The following is a 21,805-nucleotide window of genomic DNA, read 5'->3' as shown; positions in this document are numbered from 1 at the left end:
AATTCAATTTTGAATTCTCACTTTTGTAAGTAACCCCAAAAGAAAACATTAAGCTCCCACAGGTAAATGATCCACAGTCATTCAAACACACCTATCAGACACGTCACAATATTTCAAATGGACAAAGAGGAAGACTTTAAAGGACCACTATAGGCACCCAGACCTCTTCAGCTTAATGAAGTGGTCTGGGTGCCAGGTCCATCTAGGGTTAACCCTTTCTGCTGTAAGCATAGCAGTTTCAGAGAAACTGTTATGTTTACTTTAGGGTTAATCCAGCCTCTAGTAGCTGTCTCATTGACAGCCGCTAGAGGCGCCGAGGCGCTTCTCACTGTGATTTTCACAGTGAGAAGATACTAGCGTCCATAGGAAAGCATTGAGAATGCTTTCCTATGAGACTGGCTGAATGCGCGCGCGGCTCTTGCCGCGCATGCACATTCAGCCGATGACGGGGAAAGGAGGAGGAGAGTCTCCAGCACCGAGGGAGGCCGGCGCTGGAGAAAGGTAAGTGTTTAACCCCTTCATTTCCATCCAGCCCGGCGGGAGAGGGACCCTGAGGGTGGGGGCACCCTAAGGGCACTATAGTGCCAGGAAAACGAGTATGTTTTCCTGGCACTATAGTAGCCCTTTAAGTTCAGGGATGTAACAAGGGCTGTTGTGAGACATTTTAGGTGAAAAGCTATTAAAAGAATTATGGACCTAAAGTGTAAGTTAGCACAAGAATAATGTTTCTTATTTACACAGACTTATTTCTAAACACATTTATCATAGTTTAAAGACATGTTACTGTAAGTATTATTGCTGTGGAGTTCTGTTATACACTCAGACACATCAACTATATGGAGATCCTAGACAAGAGGGGCATTAGGATAGAAAAGAGGGACAGAGGGAATTGGGCCCAAAATAGGGACTAAGTAGCGACAATTGTGAGGTATGCTATCCTATAGATCAATACTATACCACACTACAAAAGGGAACGATATATGCTAATCCAATGTTTAACCTGACAGTCTCAGTGAGAAAAACAAGTCTGAAAGCAATCATAATCATATTTTAAATAATTAGTTGGACATACACAACGGTTGTGGGGTTTTTTTTTGTTTGTTTTTTTGCCTGTTATGTGTAGGTTGCTACAATGTTTGTGACCGCACGAAGCTAACACAAAAATAAAAATAAAGTGCAAATGTAGAATCAAAATGTGGGAACTAAGGAATGTGAAACATCAAGACTCGAAGGGGGTGTGGACACTTGCAGTCAATTTGTGGTCATGAGGCTGGACAGGTAATGGTCTGGGCTGGCATTGTATAATAACAACTAGACAGACAAGCCAGGTTTCAAGAAGACAGAGGACAAGTAAAAAACGAGTTGCAACAGGTTGTTGGTACAGAAGGAATGGTAAAGTTAAGCTGGAACAGAGTGAGAATCTGTGGGTCCAAGGAAGGACAGGTTCAGGAAAAGAGCGTAGATGGCGGACTCATACAAGCTCAGAATTGTGTTCAGATGGTAAGGTCTCTTACACAAAGGCTGCTGAGCACTGGGTGGGAACACTTGAATAGGGACAGCCCCATCTCTAAAATGGTAGAAATCTGCTCCTTTTGAGATATAGACAGATGGGGAATCTGAGGACTTCATACCACTCTCCAATCACAGAAAAAAAATAGTTTACCTGGTGTTCCAATAATCACCCTCCAATCTCCCCAACTCTGGGTACAGCTCTGCAGTTTCCCAGGTATGGGATCACGTTGCCTTTGTGTAACACAGTAAGATGAACAGGATAATGATTTCACAATAGGCTATCTTTTTAAAAAAAAAACTAATAATCATAGCATTACTCTCTAATGTTAGTAGAACAGCAAATGTAATGTGCCAGAATTTTTTTTTTTTTTAAATTAAGAACAAATAGTCAAAATGGGATTATATGAAAATAAAATGGTAACGCAAATGTCAACAGTAGATATGCCTATATATGCATCATTATATGATTATATTGTTACATATGTTTTTTTTTCGGTATTATTGTACTTTTGTGTTTACAGACATTACTACATACGTGTCTGTTTGTATTTATAGAACTTGCAACATAAATGTTTTATAGAACTGTAAAAATATATATTCCCCACTTTCTATAACATGACTAAGCTGTTACTATTTCTTTTTATTTTATGACAGGTTTGTTAGATCATTTCAGACATGGAATAAAATGTAATTCCCCAATGCATTTGACAGAAAAGCAGTCTTTTATTTTGTAGATTAAATCTAAAGACATTGCTTTACTTGTATTGTAAGATGACAGTCAAACAAATGTCTTGAAACAAACCTTTGTAAATCACAGTATTAAGGAGACCAAATTAATTTAGGAGGAAAACAAGCTTAACAAACTTGAAATGTGTATCTCCTTTTTTTTTTTTTTTTTCTTTTTTTTTTCTTTTATTACAGTCAGAACATGTGTATAGTTTTTGTTTGATAAAGCAATTGATTAAGGCAGACAATTAAAGCAATTTGTCCTGCATGTAAATAGTAGATGTCAGGAGAATGCCTGCTGCGAGTTTAAGTGTATTAAATAATCTTCCGAATACATCAGAAAGACTTCTACAAAAACCTACAAGAACGTGTGTTTGTTCTAAACACTGTTTTCTACACTAAGGGCTTGCTTGTCAAGTTGGAAAAAAATGCTAATCTTGCCTCCTTGAGCAGCTGGGTTTGTGCAGTAGTCTTTTCATTTTTTTCAGGGGTTAATTAGCCCTCTTTTAAACTGTGGCCTATTTAGCTGTAGATCCAGCATGATTCAGCCAGGGCTGGCTGTACAAAAGCGGAACTATTAACAGGCGGGTGTGTCCAACTGCTTAATTAGCCAGAATAAAAAGGTCCTTTGTCGTACAAGCATCTGTTGTTCGTGACACACCTGACAGCCGCATTAGGCAAGGATGACTAGATTGAAATTTTGTGCATATTTCCAACAATACCAAGCCGTTCATTTGCATACGGGTTGCATCAGTGACAGTCTGCAAGTTTAGTTAGCTTATCAGAACAAATTAGTGCAACTGATAAACAAAGATCGCACAGGCAATGTAAATGAATCATGAAACCTAAAAATCCAAGGGGTTTCTACTTGCACATCACTCCAATCATTTTCATGGGATTTTGCGGAAAACAAAAAAGAAAGGAAACACAAAATAAACAACAACTTGATTTCTAAGCGCAGTTTCAGTGCTGTTGGAAGACTGGCAGGTTGAAAATCTGGGAATTCGACCAGAATGCTTTTTAATATGTTCAAACTTACGCATTAGCTCTAAACGATTTGCTGTTGAAAACTGGCAAAGGGGTTACACTCCCCAAACATGCTTTAGCATCTTAATTGATCCTCTGTCAAGTCTGACTGCGGAATTGATCACATAGAAAGATCATCTAGGAGAATATATCAAAGAGGATGACAGCGTTTCACAAAGAAGCAACGTGACTTTGTCAGGCTTAGCATGATGGGATCGGGGTTAGAGGTTTTCTTGTTAAATCCTCTGCAGAAAAACAGAGTTTGTTGTGCCAGTGGAAACTTCACCTTAAATGCCACCTTCATCTGAGACTGGACACTTTCTGCTGCTGTGGTAGTGCCAGATTGGACATACATGTATTTTAAGCACTATACACAGACTGTGGTGTAAAAGTCTGGATCATATATGGAACGAACAGGGTAGTATTTACAGAGAAATCACTAGGCAAAATATCAGAGCTAAGAACTCATATGTTAAATCAGGGGTACCCAAATGGTGGAGTAAGTACTGCAGCTGACAAGAGTTGCCGCTAGTAATCTCTGACTTATAGCTTACTAAAAGCCTATTCTTGCTGAAGTATCGACCACTTTTTCTATATTATCTGATACCTACTGTGGCAAAGATGCCTCTGCCACGGGTTCCTGGAGGAGTCTGCTGGCTAGCCTCCTGCCCAAGGACTATGGGCCATGTAAAAAGATCTGTAAAAAGACTCTGTTTGTGTGGTTTCCCTGCACTGTCCGGGAACTAAACAGATCCGCGAACTAAAGACCACCGGGAGCTTGTTAAACCCTATTGACACCCTGTAACGATTCTCACAGCAGTGTTTTCATTGTTTGTCTTGGTGGCCGCCGTTCTAATGAACGAACACGTGGTGGTGGCCATCTTATTCGCACGAACGCAGGCAGTGGTGTTTGGTCGTCGAGTGCATGGAACTAAAATCGGACACTCGACCTTGCGAACACCGCTGAACTTTCAGCATCGCCTACGTTCGGTTCTTTACATCGTGGAAGAACACTGTTCGGTGGAATCATTCAAATTGATCGGGTGAACAAGCTCCACATTACAACTATGGACTATGGTCAGTAGTTTGTTCATTTTTATATTCCTGAAGTTGACCGAGCGCTACAACTTTTGTTATGGAACTATTTTGGGCAGGAGCCTTGTGTGCGATCGTTCAAAAGCTGACTTCCATGGAAAACCTGAACCGATCTGAGGGATTTTTGGATATGTTGGTCACTCAGATCGGGGCTATCCAAAGATGTGACTCTTGTAGGGTTTCCATGGATATTGGGGGTACTTATGGGGTGTTTGTAAATTGTATGTTTTTCTGTACCTGGAGATAATTGAGTTTGTACAGCTCCTGACTCAATTATCTCTCAGGCTGAGGGGAGGAGTTTACTATTTGTATAAATTATGTGACTGTGCTCCTATTAAACAGATGACTTCCCAGCATTAAGCCTCGGCTCATACTGGCGATAATTACTGCTATACACAAAAATAATTCAGCGCTAATAATCACAAAATTAGTCAAGGTAGGCAGCAACCCAAATGAAGGAAAACCCCTCAGGTCCTTCAGTGGATATGGTCATTTAATTTTGTATTTTACTGTGTATTTTAGAACAATAAAAGTGTTTTGGCTACTTTACTGTACCAATCCTCTTTTTATTGCACTAAACTTTTTTACTTATTCCTGGCATTTTAACCTTTCCTGGTTACTTTTACTTCCACTGGCAATTTTACTGTTCCAATACTCCAATACTCCAAGAAATCCCAGGTGGGGATCATACCACCAACGCCTATACATAGAGCAGTACCTCTGCTCTATCTTTGTGAGTATTATTTTACCTTTTATTTTACTCTCTTAACTTATCAGAATTGAGAGCACTATCGTTGCTTTTTATCTTTCTATCTTGGAGCCTTGGATTACCAGACGGTGTCGACGGACGTATTGCCACTACATATCCCATAAGCGGGGATTATACCGCTGTACGCTATCCACACCAGAGCTGGCCATAGCTCCCTCAAATGTGAGTTCTTTACCATTCTTTACCTATTGCACACTGAACCACATCAAGATTGAGAGCACTATTGTTGCTTTCTACTTTCTTTTACGAGCTTTGGATTACCAGACGGTGCTGACGGAGACCCCCTCCCTACATATCCCATAAGCGGGGATTATACCGCTGTACGCATTCCACACCAGAGCTGGCCATAGCTCTCGTAAATGTGAGTTCTCTACCTTTTATTATCTACTACACCCTGAAAGTTACATACTATACCATTGGTCGCCTCTACCTTTCTTGTATTTACATATACGGAACGGTCAACACCAGATGCATCCACCTTCACTAAGAAACTCTATCAAGTATCCCAGATCATCTAGTGATACCCTAGCAATACTTTTCTGGACTATCTACCCTCTCTTGGCGCAGCCCTTTCATCTCTTTCTCGATAATTACTGCTATACCTGTTATACTCCCTGGAGGAGAGGTCTACCCAGTGGGAGATGGATCCAGGACTTTGGTCCAGGGTGGGCGGAGACGGCGAGACCCCAGACAAGCTGTGGCGGCTAGGGGCTGGAAGTGCTTATGATGTCCTTGTGCAAGGCTTATCGTACAAGGTGATTACCAGGAAGCGTGAATTGGCAGAGGAACCCAGTCAGGGTACCAGGCGGTCCACCACACCTACCATCAAGGAAAGGCAATCTAAGAAGTTGTGGGCCCTACCGGCAGCGAGTTCCAGAGATATTGGGGACTATCTCTGGCCCAAGTCTTGAGCAGGCCTGCTGCTAAGTAGGCGGGTGCACCCACGAAGCAATCTTCGTCCTCGGAGGAGCAGGTATTTGACGCACCCAGACACTTCTCCTCATTGGATCTATATTACCATTTCTTTATAAGGAAGGCACAGTTCCCTTCAAGAATGGAGATATCTAATATAATATATATTTTTTCAGGAACAGGGTTGCTGTAATATTATAATTTTTTTCCATACAGGTTTCATTGTCATTACATTGGGTTATTATCGATGTAGCATCTGATATATCACATTTTACTGTACGCTATTGGATTTACTACTCTGTTAGACATTATAAAATATAAATATTATGTTGGGATATTTCTAGTTGATTGCATATGATCATTAATATAATTGATCTGCACTAGATAGTGTATTATTTATGTTTTTTTTTCATGTTCTCGTATTCATTGAAACCTTGAGAAAGGTTGAGATAAGTATTCTCATTGTGAATATTTTAAGAGTACCCTTATTGCTTATTGGTTATTATTACTACAGCTGTTTTGAAAAATCACAGTGTTCAGGGAGTTATTGCAGCTATGAGAATTTTATTTTCACTGTTTGAGCACCTTTTCACATTTGTCTCTCATCATTTTTTACCTGTTCCACAAGTAACAAGATCTATTCTTGTTTTTTTTTTTTTTTAGAACTTAATTAAGAGTCCAAAAGTTCTCTGGAAGGTTGCCAGTTCTTTATCTCATCAATTGTATGCAGGACCACTTGAGCTTGTCTGTACAGCATGGCTACTGAGCCCCTTCACATTTGTAAAGGCCTAATGCAGCTGCCTAGACTCCTTGTAAATCAGTTGTAATTGAAAGTCTTTGTTATTTGCGCTGAGATTTTACAACATATGCAATGCTTCTCACCGCTTCGCTGGATCTCTGCTTCGTTTGCTGTTAACAGTGCAAGCTGGTTTAACTCTAATACCTGTTTTACTATGTAATTTGTACTTGCTATAAAATGATCATGAAATAACAGTCCTAGTGCTTTTTTTTAAGTTTCTTAGTCCGTCAGATGTAACTCATGGGCTATAATTTGCACAGTTTTGAGTAAGGATTTTGTTATGGTGTGGCCACTTTCGTGCAACACATGATTATATTGGTTAATTCTTGTTACAAAGTTCATAATTCTACAAAAGTGGGCATTCCATATATAGAAAATATTATGGAACACAATAAATGGTAGCCATCTTGTCTAGTTTTAAAGTAAATCTTCCAGCACCCTAACTACTATAGTGTTTTGTAGTGGTCATGGTGCCAGGTGCAAGTAGTTAAACCATTTGCTAACTGTTTGACTTATTACCTGTGGGCTGCCGGGCATCACTCCCTGACACGCCTGCTAGGAGCTTCCATTAGCCCTCCTTAGGTAAGCCCTGCAGTGCAGTGCCAGCTGATTGGATGAGAGTTTCTGACCGTAGCAGAGGGTGAGAGCTGCTCACTCTCAGCCAATATATTAAGCCCGCAAATCTTAGCTCAGGCAGAAAGCTTCTGACAGAAGCAAAGGCTGCAGACCCCAATTAAGAAGTCAAGCCATTAGCAAATCCTTTCATTACTTACATTGGTGGGACACGGAGTCACTCCTGGCATTATAACCAATACAGTGCGCTGTAGTGGTTATGGTGCTTAGTGTTCCATTAAATCGAAATAGATGGATGAACTGAGAGATCATGAAAAACCATTTATGTTAATGGCCACTTTCCTAAAATTAATAAGAAAAATGTGTATTACAAGCACCTTTCTCCTTTTTTTCGGATGCAAAGAACATAAAATAGTTGAACTCAATAAACTTCTTTTGAAAATGTAATATATTTGATGACCTCTCATTTTAATTTATTTCTTTAGAAATTGTTTTACCAGAAAGAATGCCCTGCATTTTCTCTTCTTTCAAGTATTCTCTAAGATGCACGAAATATTCCTATATTTTAGACCAGCATTTTAGAGAGAGCAGGTAATGAGTGCTGCAGGGAATTAACTGATCAATTTATAATCACAGCTGGATATCTATTAGCATCTTGGTGGGTTTTCTTTTTTTTTTTTTTTGACCAATCACAATCCAGTTAGAATTCATATGCTAATCAGAGACTAGAAAATGCATGTATAAACATATACTATTGGCAGCACCAAGGCCGGACTGGGGAACAAGTTCAGTCTGGGCATTTTCTAATCACAGCGGCCCACTGAGAAGGGGCGGTGCCAGATAGGGTGTGTTTTGTCATCAATAATGACAAGCACACCCCATCTCAAAGTGAGCATGTTGGTTCAATGCTCTTCCAGGGCAGACCATGCGCAGAGCTCTTCTGAAGAGCTCTAGCATGAGAAAAAAAATCTGTATATGTTCTGCACAGCGCAAGCTTGTCTCTGGTGTCTCCAGAAATGGGATACAAGGAGACAAAAATGCCAGGAAAGAGTATTGTGCAAGTGTTTGGAGCCTGCTTGTGGGATTGTGTGTGTGTGTAGAGTGAGCTGATTGTGGTGTGGTATTGTGTTAATAAGTTGCTTTCAGTTGTGTTGTGTTGGTGGTGTTATGTAATGTATGTGTGTCTAGGTGCAGTAGAGAGTGTGTATAGGGTGCATAGTGTTTATAGGGGATGTAACATGTGTGTGTGTGTGCCTACGGGCTGTAGTGTGTGTGTGTATAGGTGATGTAGTGTGTGTAGGGGTTGTAGAGAGTGTGTTTCAGGGAATGTAGTATGTGTTTGCTTCCAAGGAATGTAGTGTATGCGTAGGGGATCGAGAGTGTGCATGTCAGAAATGCAGTGTGTGTGTAGGGGGTGCAGTGTTTGTGTAGGGGATCTAGTGTGTGTTTGAAGGACCCAGAGTGTGTATAGGAGATAAACTGAGTGTGTGTGTGTGTGTTGAGGATTCAGAGTGCATATAGGGATCTAGTGTGTGTATGTGTATAGGTGATCCAGAGTTGGGTAAGGGATCTAGTCTATGTCTGGAATGTAATGTGTTTAGGGGTGCAGTATGTATGTGAGGAGTGCACCATTTGTCAGAGGGATGCGCCGTGTGTGAGAGGTGTGCACTGTGTGTGAATGTGTGGGTTGCTGTGTGTGTGTGTGTGTGAAAGGGGTGTCATGTGTGTGAAAGGGATTCTGTGTTGGGGGAGCCAGGTTAATGTCATAATATATGTATTTAAAAAAAAACAACAACAAAAAACAAGCATTGCATCCCCCCTCCCTTCTTACCTTATGCCTGGGAGGGGAGATTGTGCAGCCATCCCTGGTGGTCCTAGTGGTGAGTAAACTCAAGCCCAGAGGAGTCTGGCAGAGCTGCAAGATAGAGCTCCACCGGGTCCTCACCTGTCTCCCTCCTTCCCCAGCTGGCGGCTGCAATACACTGCATGTGGGCCGGTGAGGGAGATCTTTGATCTCCCCACCAGCCCATCATGGAATGCAGCAGGGCCGGCGCTTGAATAGCGCGGGCCCTGCATGGACCGTCAGGGGAGATCCTGTGACCTCCCCTGCCAGCCTCGGCCCACGGCCATCGCGGCCAGATGGCCAGTCCGGGCCTGGGCAGCACACTTGTCTCATATAACATACACCTATTTCAGAGTTAGAAAAGTAATTTAAACCCTGTATCTATCATACATTGTTTCACTGTAACCCACAGGATGCATTTATAAAAAAATACACACCCTAATCTCTCACTTTCATCTATCAACCAAATCCATATCCCCAACATCGGCGTCTTGTGGAGTGGGATGCTGGTGGGTTGGGTAAAAGAAGGTAGGTCAGTGATGCGAATGACATCACTAGCACTGCTCAAAGTGGCAGACCTGCCTTAAAGGATCACTCTAGTGCCAGGAAAACATACTCGTTTTCCTGGCACTATAGTGCCCTGAGGGTGCCCCCATCCTCAGTGTCCCCCTCCCACCCGGCCCCCACCCTCAGTGTCCCCCTCCTCCGTTCCGCCCCGTTGGCTGAATGCGCACGCGCGGCAAGAGCTGCGCGCGCATTCAGCCGTTCGCATAGGAAAGCATTTACAATGCTTTCCTATGGACGCTTGCGTGCTCTCACTGTGATTTTCACAGTGAGAATCACGCAAGCGCCTCTAGCGGCTGTCAATGAGACAGCCACTAGAGGATTTGGGGGAAGGCTTAACCCATTAATAAACATAGCAGTTTCTCTGAAACTGCTATGTTTATAAAAAAAATGGGTTAACCCTAGCTGGACCTGGCACCCAGACCACTTCATTAAGCTGAAGTGGTCTGGGTGCCTAGAGTGGTCCTTTAAAAGGGGACAGGTCTTCCTGAAGAATTGAAAGGTTAGTCTAGCGGGAATGCACTCACACAGGCCGACCAAGTAAGGGCAGACTATGCAAACAGCGCTGTTTCAGCACAATGAATTTGACGCAAACATGTCTATACTTTATTGGGACCGTTTCCTGGTGTCCCCCAGCTCTCACTTGTAAATTCCTTTCTATCTATTCTTACTAGCAGGCAGTAGCTTCTGGGACAGAGATAAAGGTGGATGTAGTCAGTGTAGGAGAAAGGGAATATGGCACACTGTAGAGAGACCTAAGAGCATTTGCACAGTGGGCAAAGTAAGCTTTTTGTTAACTATTTTAATGTCATCCAGTACCCACTAATTCTGTTCTCCTGCACTTCCCATACATAATTTCCATTGTACTACATTTATTTTTTCAATCAGTGGGCTTATTCCTGTATATTTTCCTATTTAGGTTAGAGCTATTTTCCTAATAGGACTAGCTGCCTCCCTCACCGTTCCACCCCTTTCCCTCCCCCCATTCTGTTTTGTTTTCCTCTCTTGCTTTTCTTTTTCTTTTGCACTGCTCCACAATGTTTTACTTATTCCATGAATATTTGGTGTGGAGCTTCAGCTCCATTAGCCCCTATGTTAATCCAGTCCTGTTGTTGAGCAAAGTGCTTTAATGGATTGTACAGGGAGGTAGACTTGTGATAGCACACCTTCATAATCTTTAACTGGTTTTATCCTTTATTGCACTGCACAATCTGGTTTTCTCACCTTGGGTTTAGGATAGAGTATGAATGACAACTAGCCACAATTTAAGACTCTCATAGGAGTATGTGATCTTCTCGGCTAGTATCATATAGATGTGAGAAACATGTTGATACTGAACAAAAGTATTTTAAAGCATAATTGGCTCCTACAACATATCTTTTTTTTAATAAAAATACTTAACACAAGTTTGTTTCTTTCAATCATAGAAACTACAATGCAGACGTCCGAGACTGTGTCGGACACAGGTTCAACAGTGACTTTGCAGACATCAGTAGCTGGTCAGGCAGCAGTGCCCACCCAAGTTGTACAGCAAGTACCAGTGCAGCAACAGGTGAGTGCAAAGGTGTACAGTAAGAATTAGTGTATGAGTGTGCACCCTCTAATGGCCACGTTAGGGAGCTACATGAATCATCCTCATATTAGTTGATTCTATTTTAATAATTATTTTTTATTGTATTATAGGCCCAATTTAACTTTCAATTTAAATTGTCATGCCAAACATGTCTTGGTGTAATTTTGTAAAAAGTATAATTTTAGCAATGCAAAATTGCCAGCACATTTTATAAATGAAAAGTCCTTAATCTATACCTCATACCTTATACGTTAACAAATATGAAGAAAAAGAGTAGCTTTGTAGGAAGGTGTATTGCCACCTAAAGGTCTAGATAATTTATTTTTTTTATAATGATTTAAAGTCAACTCCATCCTGAGGTTTCCCTTTTAAGGAACACTCCAAGCACCATAACCACTACAGCTGACTGTAGTGCTCATGGTACCAGGAGTGCCCTGGCCTTCTCCCACGTTAAGTTGTCAAACTATTCTACAATTTACCTGGATACACTGGGAGCCTGCAGCAACAACTCCTGTAGTCAGTCTTCTCCAGCAGTAGAAGCCAGATGTCTCTGTAGAATAAAGCTCAGCTGACACGTGGTCGCGCTCATTTAACTCATTTAGCCAATGAGCTTGGTTTGCATGACCCTGCTTCTGCTGCTGGAGAAGACTAGGTGCAGAGTATGCTCCTGTGGGCCCTTAGGAGTACCGGAGCAAATTGCCAACTTGTGGGTTTGACATTCGTGTGACGCCGCTTGGCACTCCAGGCACCATAACTACTACAACAGGCTGTAATTGTTATGGTGCTTTGAGTGTTCCTTTAACATTTCTGTTTATTTTCTTTAGAAAAACCCTTGGCTTCCCCTCGTCATGTTGATAACTGGTGTTTTCGGAAGCTGCTTTACCCATCATCAATACCGTTTAGTTGCTTTATGTAACAAGCGCTGACTAGGTGGCATTTACGAAGTGTTTAAATCAGAGATGTACAAAACATGTGCATATAGCCAATATTGTTGGCAAAGATACTGCAAAGTAATGTCACGTAATAAATCGTTTACTGTGCTGTCACTATGGACAAAGAATGCTGCTTATCATTGCCCAGAAATCCAATAGCGTGACATTTCCTTATGTCTGGGAAGCTACTGATAGATGTGTATGAACTATAACAGCCCTTTCAGTGCTCTAATCAATTTTGTTTCATCACAGAGATCTGGAATATTATTTTAGGTTATTTTTCTTTTCTTTTTCAGCCTCTGACAGGTTTTTCTCAGATAAAGCTGGTTGTCATTTGCTATTATTGACATTCATTTTCAGGGATTTTTATGCACAGCTTGCGCTCTCAAGAACTGAACTCCCTACCTTGCTCCCCCGTGGTGCAAACATTATGGTTAAATTATCAGGCAAATAACATTACAAGTGACCTATGACACACGCTTGGATCATATATCATTTTTGCTTGCTTGACTGCAGTGTGTGTTGTAGGAAATGAAACATTGAGTTCCAGTTAGTTTCCCTCTACCAGTCATGTTGTCTTCGTGTTAACTGTGTGAATGCTGAGAAGTTACAGTGGTAAAAAGGATTCCTTGATGAATTGGGGCTGATACAGAAAAATATCAGTTGATTTCCTTTTTAGCACAGGCTAGCCAGCAATAATAACCATAGTCATGTGTCTTACAGCTACAATAAATGTGTTAATAAGATACATTGTTCTTGTTCTAAATTACATTTGCATAAATTGTTATTAGTTAGTAACCTAAAATTTCTCAGAAGCCCCGCCCCTGGCCACAGCCCACCAAAATTAATATTTCCCTCTTTGCCCATATGAAATGTTGGTAGGTAGGTATGCATTCATTTATTTCTGTGAGTGACAGTGGAGGCTGCCCCCTATTCTTCCTTTATTCCAGGAATATTATTGGTTAGCAATTGCCTCACCCTCCAGATTATTTATTGCCCCTCCCTCCTTGTGTGCCTCCCCTGTCTAGAGTTCAGGGGGTGTGCCCGCTGCTAACTAGAGTAGGCACCTGCCTCCCTACTTACCTACTACCTACCTACTGCCATAGGACTTGCTTTCCCCACAAAAATCACAAATCTGCAGTGATGTTACTACCGCAGAGGATTCTGGGTGGGCATATGCAAATTAGTTCAACAAAGAATCACTTACTTTGCGGTAGTAACATCACTGCAAATTTGTGATTTCTGTGGGAAAAGAAAGCCTTATGGCATGACTGGTGTGCAGATTTTTGTGTAACATTGTATTGACTATCCACAGACTTCAGGTGGAAGGGGTTTTCAATCACAATTTTTCCCCACCATAACTGTCTTTGTTTTTGCTTTGCAAGTACTGGCAAGCCTCAATAGCAAGCCAGTAACCAACCTCATGCTGATGATTTACATTAACAATGAAACAGCTGTCCATGAGTGGTTCACTGGCTTTGCATCTTTTCCCAAGTTGTGTTTCAAAGCTGTTGCATACAGCAAACACAAACTCAAAGGAATCCATGTTTAAAATGGAATGAGGCAAAAATGTGATTCTTTGTTAATCTAATTTGCATATACCCACCCAGAATCCTTTGCGGTAGTAACATCACTGTAAATGTGTGGTTTCTGTGGTAATGACTGGTGTGCAGATCTTTGTTTAACATTGTATTGACTATCCACTGACTTCATATAATATGGGTGTGTATTTATAATGTTACAATGTTCCATTTCAGAGAAACCACCAGTCAAATAAATTATTATTTTATAAGCATGCTTCCATATCAGATGCAGCTGGTACGCTAATTGTCATTTTAGCAGCCTTGTTATATAAACACCATCCCTATGGTGGTTTTTGCCAGTTTACTATTGACGTAATGCACTAAAAAGCTGCCTAGACATCACACGCAATGTATCATTACACCCTTAGGTGCTTTATGTTTACAATGAACAGATTTCATTCTCTCTCTGTAGGCTGTGGCACAGATCATGCAAATTATAGGAGACCAGGCCTCATTCAATACTCAGGCCATACCTTACATGTTACCTTTGATCTAGACATTGATCAATTGACATTGATCGCCGATAATAAAGCCTTCAGCTGACAAACATTTTCTAGGTTTCTTTTCCTAATGGGGTAATTTGCTCACCTAACAATTGGATATTTATCTCAGATAATTTTCCCCGCTGGAAGCCATGTCATATTTGGTGCACGGTATTACTTTCTTTGAATAATTACTACTAATTTCGCCGCCTACACCTATGCACCCATGAAAGCATTTTTTTCTGGTAGATTTTTCTTTCTTTCTGTAACGTTTGAAAAATGTGATGGCTGGTCCTTCCTCACTCCAGGAATAATTATGCAGCATAACTTACTAACAAACAATGATACATTAAAAAAAAATATAATACATCTGAACAATATAATTAACGAGTTTGGATTTGAGAACACCTGTACCATGCCTGTACAATTGGTATGAAATGACTACTGAAAAATAGTCTTACAAAACAAAAAGCACGTCAAACTGAATTAATCCACAATTTTTCAAGCTTAGACTGTGAACATGTTGGATATTTTTAGAGCTAAATTTCAAGTCCACTGAATTATAAATTGACCTTCTCCATAATATAATTTTAGATGAGTGAGAGGTTATGCAACAAGTTCTCTTTTTATAACTGGGTGAACTTTATGCCAATCCAACCATATATTCTTGTCATCTTGCACTGATGTATAGTGACATAATGTTCAGCGAAGTCTCAGTAATGTGGCTCAGTACACTTTTATATTACAATTTAATTTTTATTTAATATAGTTGTTTTCTGCTATTTGGTTTTGTGTATATACACCCTATCTGTCCATATATCTAATTCATATTTTGATGGCATTTTAGAAAAGTAAATGGCAAACTATTTCCTCTTTCCTTATAATGCACAGTGCCTATTTTCCAGCGTTAAAGTAATGGCCGCATCCTTTTTTTTAAGCCCTCTCCTTACTCCGCTACATTTTATTGTCCCCTTAGTCCCAAATGCCACTAGGTCCCATTTCACCATTTTTTACTGCTGCATTTCTTCTCCAGATCTATTTCCGAGGTGCCTCCATCTTAGTGTTCCCGGATGGCGTGTACCGCAGGACCTTCATCGTTCAATACTAGCTCGTGCTGTGAAATTCCCGTATATTCCAACTTTTAGACTTGGCCATTCTGAATTTTGTCTGAAAGACGAACAATCAAATAGAAATAGAACGATCAAATAAAAATTTCAACAAATGAAACGAAGACGAAATTGCAATTCACTCTTTGTAACTTTGGTTTATTACAATGAGTCAACTACTGGCTCGTGTCTCCCTCGTTGTAATATTTAAAAATAAAAGTACAGTTTGTCATTGCTTCCTAAATCCTCCCGACTCTTCCCCCCCTTTCACCCTATGGGACCCTATAACCCTCATATTAGGATAATAGAGATTAAATACTCCCTCCTGTCCCTACTAACTGTGCTGCACGTATGGGCATATCTATTAACAGTGAGCAGCCAGTGGCTGAAAAGACTAGCAACTGGGCAGCTATTGTTTCCCAGTTGCTAATCAAAAAAAGGGGGACCTGGCACAAGTCCTCCATGACCCCCTCCATTGTGTCCACCTTCAGACCCCACCAGTGCCCGTGAGTGGGGACTATTAAACTAGATGGGGGCACTAAGTGATAATGGGGGGAACCTATGTTTACCCCCTGACTCCCACCGATTAGTGACAGGTGAGAGCCCTAAGTGATAAAGAGGGGGACCTACCCCTCTCCCCCCAGCCCACACCCATTATAAAATGAACTCCCCTTAGTCACCCCCTCAATAAAAAATGCCCCACCTACCTCTTTACCCTAATAAAAAATAATACTTAATATTAAATGTCTCTATTTTTTTTACCATCTTCTTTTTTCAGCCCCAAAAAAGGCCAACTAAAAATGCATAAAGGTTGCTATGTATTAATCTGATGGAAATGATTAATCCACAACTGAATGGAAGAGCAGAACTTATTGAATCTTTAACGGCAGTACTAAGGCAATTAACATTTCTGAGATATAAATAAAATTTACCAAGATGTAAAGACATTTACCAAAAGCTTTATGCAAATCACTTCGATATTTTTTTTTTTACCATTAATACTATGCAAGCATCTTTTATCTCCAGCTGTCACAAAAGCCTCTCAGTACATTAAGCAAGGTTAACAATTAGTGATTTTGATTATTATTATTATTATTATTATGCCATTTATATAGCGCCATCAAATTCCGCAGCGCTTTACAATGGGTGGACGAACAGACATGTAGTTGTAACAAGTTGGACACACAGGAACAGAGGGGTTGAGGGCGCTGCTCAATGAGCTTACATGCTAGAGGGGGTGGTGTAAAGTGACATAAAAAGGTAAGGATAGTGTTAGACTAGTGACAGTTGCAAAAGAGGAATCAGTTGGGAGCTATTAACAGTTTAATTGATACGCTTTTATAAAGAATTGGGTTTTTAATGATTTTTTGAAGGAGTGGAGACTGGGTGAGCATCTAACGGAGGAGGGAAGCGAGTTCCACAGGAACGGTGTAGCCCTCGAGAAATCTTGAAGGCGAGCATCAGAGGTGGGAGTACGGACAGAAGATAGACGTAAGTCTTCAGTAGATTGTAAGGGCCTAGACAAGACATACTTGTGTATTAGGGAGGATAGATAGGTGGGAGCAGCATTATGTAGAGATTTGAAAGCAAGAACCAGAATTTTAAATTGAGCTCCATATCTTATAGGAAGCCAATGTAGGGACTGACAGAAGGGTGAGGTGTGGGAGGTGCGGGCGGACAGGAAGATGAGCCTCGCCCCCGCATTCATTATGGACTGTAATGGTGCAAGTTGGGAGCACATAAGACCACTGAGAAGCGGATTACAGTAGTCAAGGCGAGAAAGGACAGTGGAATGGACCAGCACCTTAGTCGCATCTGGCGTTAAGTAGAGGCGGATGCGCACAATGTTTTTGAGATGGAAATGACAGCATTTGGCGATAGACTGATCATGAGGCTTGAAGGAGAGGTCGGAGTCAAAGAGAACACCTAGGCAGCGAGCCTGCGTGGTGGAGCTGATGGTAGCACCGTTGACTTGGAAGGAGACAGACACAGGAGTAACAACACTTGAGGGAGGAAAGACCAGAATTTCAGTTTTGGTCAAGTTTAGTTTAAGGAAGTGGGCAGCCATCCAGTTAGAAACATTATAAAATAAAATAAAAGATTAGAAACTGTATTTTAAAGGGGTATTAACGTTAACATTCTTTTTCATATGAACTTATTCAAATTATAGACCAAATTTCACAGGGTATTGTGCAGGGTATGGATACTTTTGTAGAAGTAACCATTTTATCTAAAATCTCATCATGTTTTCTATAACAGTAAAAAGTACATATCTATATTAAACACAGGATGTTGTTTTTATGTACTATATTTGTAGTGCAAAGATCTGTTATTCTTTGTTTTCTAGTTTCTGTTATATTTTCATTACAAAATTAAAAAAAGTGAGAAAGGTATATAATGTTCCTCCAGTTCTTCTTGAAGAATTAGGAGGAGTAGGTTCAATGAAAAATCATTAATGATAGTATTCACAGTTTGTTTATTTTTTTCTTAAGATTTTTTTTTTTTTTTTAAATTAAGGATGCATTCTGGCACTCATGCTAGGTATGGTGAAGTGAAACTTGAAGATTTCTGATTTTCAGAGGTCTTAAGGAGGAAGAGCCTCTAGTACCTTTTAGTCTCACAGCACGTAGAGGTGTAGTTTTGGACAAATGTAAACAATGTTTTTGTTTGTTATAGTCAACGAAAAGAGATAAAAGGACTCTTTATGCACCAAAACCACTTTAAGTACATTAGAACAGATTGGCACTTTATTCTTTTGATAATGAGACTGTCATCGAACGCAGTGTCTTTGCCTTTTAAGGGGAAGTGACCTCATGTGTCTTATAGAAAATCCTAGGTACCCCTATCCATATATGGCTCAATAATTTTTATCACCTTAGGTAAAAATCTTGTTTACTGCCCCTCACGTATCCCACATGTCTCTTTTAAGCTTTTTATTTTGTCTTTTTAGTTCCTCTCTCTGCCACTCTTTCTCCAAATATATTTTAGGTGTTTTTCTACCTGATTTATGTTGCATATGTTTATGATCCTTATTACCCATGAGGTGGCATTAATGGCGCCTAAGACTGGCCCTTTCTTTGCCTAGGGCACTGGCTCTGTTTGTGAGGGAGCCCTCTATGAGCCGCAGGGAGATCAAAAGAACTCCCTGCTCTGCACTTTGCCCCTCACAACTTTGAGGGAGCTTCATGGTCTGCACTTTTATTGGGTGCAGATCACTTTAAGAGCTTACTAGCATTCCCTGAATGCTTCTCAGTGACTCAGAGCCAAGATCGTGAGGGAACTCTTAAAGTGATCTGCCCGCAATAAAGGGGTAGGCCATAAGGATCCCCCACCAGACCACCAGGGATACAGCTCCTCAGATCACTTACCACCAAAACCACCAGGGATTACCCCCTCCCCCATGCCAAAATGTAAGCGTGCACACAAACACACACACCACACACTGATACTCATCCACATACAAAATTCAGCCACCACACACAACACAAAATCACCACACACTGGGGCTCACAACCTCTTCTACACACACTGGGGCTCTCAGCCTCTTCTACACACACTGGGGGCTCACAGCCTCTTTCAGCTATGCATGCACACACACACACACACCTCAGGGTCTATGAGCTGACTCCCGAAATGAATTTTTTCCTAGGGCCATGGGCAATCATAATCTGGATCTAATTTCTGTCTCTCTCCCTATGTTTCTCTCCAGTCTCACTTTCCTGATATTTTTATCTTAACAAGCATTTCACCCTGGTTGCTCCACCAGTCGGTTTGAGTTGAAGGTTGCAGATAGAGGCTGTTCCTGTTTGTGTTGTCTGTAAAGGCAGGCAGGGTGTTTGTGGGACTGTGTATGTATTTGGGAAACTGTGCAGGGTGTTTGTGGGGCTGTGTGTGTATTTGAGAAACTAAACAAAATACATATTTTTGTTGTCACCTCCTGCATAGCTTTCATTGCGTGAGAAGGGGAGATCCTTGCTGGTCCCTTGAGTGGGTGCCAATTATATCTTGCTAGGGGTTATAATTGATGATCATTATTGGTGATCCAATGGGTGGAACATGTAATCTGCACTTCCCCTTTTGTGCATATCACTGTACTCTTTTTCCGTTCCAGTATTATATGACGAGTAATCTGCACACATATGACATCTACACCTCACTATAGTAATTGGCCAGGCAGAGAGATCTTTTCATCTCCCTACCAGATGTGGAGGTGCAGGGCTCTGACTCTCTGTATCCTCTGCCCATGGTGCATGTAGCCCCATAAGGTGCACATAGAAAGGTGTGAGAAACAGGGATCTAGTGCATGCGCAAAACAGTATAAAATTATGCATTAGAACATTTTAGGTGTTCCATCATTTCAGTGTATCAGTCCAGTTTGTGCTTGGGGTCACTATCTGAGGGCACAGTACAAGCTTAGGACATTTATTATTTCTTATTTACTGTATTAATATATTTCACCAAATATTAATGAGTGACAATATTATTATAAACATGCACTCAGTATATTCTTTAAATTTTATTACAGGTGCAGCAGGTACAGACAGTGCAACAAGTACAGCATGTCTACCCAGCGCAGGTACAATACGTTGAAGGAAGTGACACCGTCTACACAAATGGAGCAATGTAAGTTTTTTCTTCTTCTTTTAAAAATGGAAATACATTTTTTTTGCTTTGTTTGCACTTGCACAGTGCACACTTACATCTCACACACTTACTTGTTTTAATAGATAATATATATCTCTAGTTGGATAGATAGACAGATAGATAGATAGACAGATAGATAGATAGATAGATAGATAGATAGATAGATAGATAGATAGATAGATAGATAGACAGATAGATAGATAGATAGATAGATACCGGTAGATAGATAGATAGATAGATAGATAGATAGATAGACAGGTAGATAGATTCCATAGTTTTATTGCAGGCCTTTATTGACCCTAGTTTTTAAAAAGTTCCCTACTGCAAACCTGAACATTGCTCAGAGGCCCACACCAAGCTCCTTACTACATTTATAGATATAATCTCAAACACAACTTTAGATGATTAGACATGACAGCTGCAGACACTGCCAGTTATCAGCACACTCCTTCATTCCCTTAGCCCCTAACACTCCTTTGGCCTCACGCAGTTGTCTACTTCAGTAACCCATACAGCAGGAGACACTTTTGACCTCATCTTCACCAATCTCTGCACCACCTCTAATCTCTCCACTGTGTCATTTCCTATGTCTGACCACCATCTGCTAACATTTGACATCAGCATACCCCCTACCCAAATCTCACCACCCTCAACTCTCTAATCTGCAGAAACCTCAACTTCCTTGATCTCCAGCATTTCTCCACCAAACTCCAAACTCTCCTTTTACCCATCTCAATTCTAACTTGCTCTAACTCTGCAACCTCACTCTAAAACTCAACTCTCTCCTCTCAACTCAAAATCATGGCACCTCATACAATTAAACGCAGCAAGCGCCCCCAATTACAACCCTGACACACCAAGCTGACCTGTTACCTCCAAAAATGTTCTAGAACTGCTGAACGCTGCTAGAGAAAGTCTCACTTTGCATCTGACTTCCTCCACTACAAATTTATGCTGCGTTCCTACAGCCTGGCTCTTTCCGCTGCAAAAGTAAATTTCTTTAACACCGTCATAAGTACACTGTCCCATCAACCCAAACACCTATTTCACACTTTTGATGCTCTTCTTCACCCTTTTACTCCCCCTCCTTCTACCACCTTGTCCGCCACAAACTTTGCATCTCACTTCACTGAAAAGATCTCTACAATCAGAGAAAACATCACCCAACCCCACTCCCTCCACCATTCCACACTCATTTGCACCTGCAACAGCAGAAGAGGTTTCTGCTCTTCTCCGGTCCTCCCGCCCCACCACCTGTTCCCTCGATCCTATTCCCTCATATCTCATCCACACTTTGTCTCCATCTCTTGCTCTTCCTCTCACTAAAATTTTCAATCTCACCCTTTCCTCTGGCACATTTCGCTCACCCTTCAAACATGCAACTGTAACCCCAATACTGAAAAAGCCCAGCCTTGACCACAACTCCCCATCCAACTACCGCCCTATCTTGCTACTGTCTTTTGCCTCCAAGATCCTCGAGAGAGTTGTGTACACCAGACTGACTGAATTTCTCAAATCCAACACTCTGCTTTACCCCCTTCAGTCTGGATTCCGCTCTGGTCATTCTTTCGAAACGGCTGTGACCAAAGTATCCAACAATTTAATTGCTTCTAAATCTCGCGGCCATTGCGCTATCCTAATTCTCCTTGATCTTTCTGCTGCCTTT

The 21,805-nt window shown here is 41.0% G+C and overlaps 1 protein-coding gene across 1 annotated transcript in view; it reads left to right on the top strand.

Moving 5' to 3' along the window:
* RFX3 (regulatory factor X3) overlaps window positions 1-21,805 on the top strand; it is a 291,801-nt gene that overhangs the window by 167,947 nt on the left and 102,049 nt on the right. Inside the window, exons 3-4 of the mRNA XM_063457210.1 lie at window positions 11,247-11,371; window positions 20,021-20,118. Coding sequence (XP_063313280.1) covers window positions 11,247-11,371; window positions 20,021-20,118 — 223 coding nt within the window. The remainder of the gene's footprint in view (window positions 1-11,246; window positions 11,372-20,020; window positions 20,119-21,805) is intronic.

Source organism: Pelobates fuscus, chromosome 5, assembly GCF_036172605.1.
Source record: "Pelobates fuscus isolate aPelFus1 chromosome 5, aPelFus1.pri, whole genome shotgun sequence".
Taxonomy (NCBI): Eukaryota; Metazoa; Chordata; class Amphibia; order Anura; family Pelobatidae; genus Pelobates; species Pelobates fuscus.
This window is presented reverse-complemented; position numbering and strand designations above follow the sequence as displayed.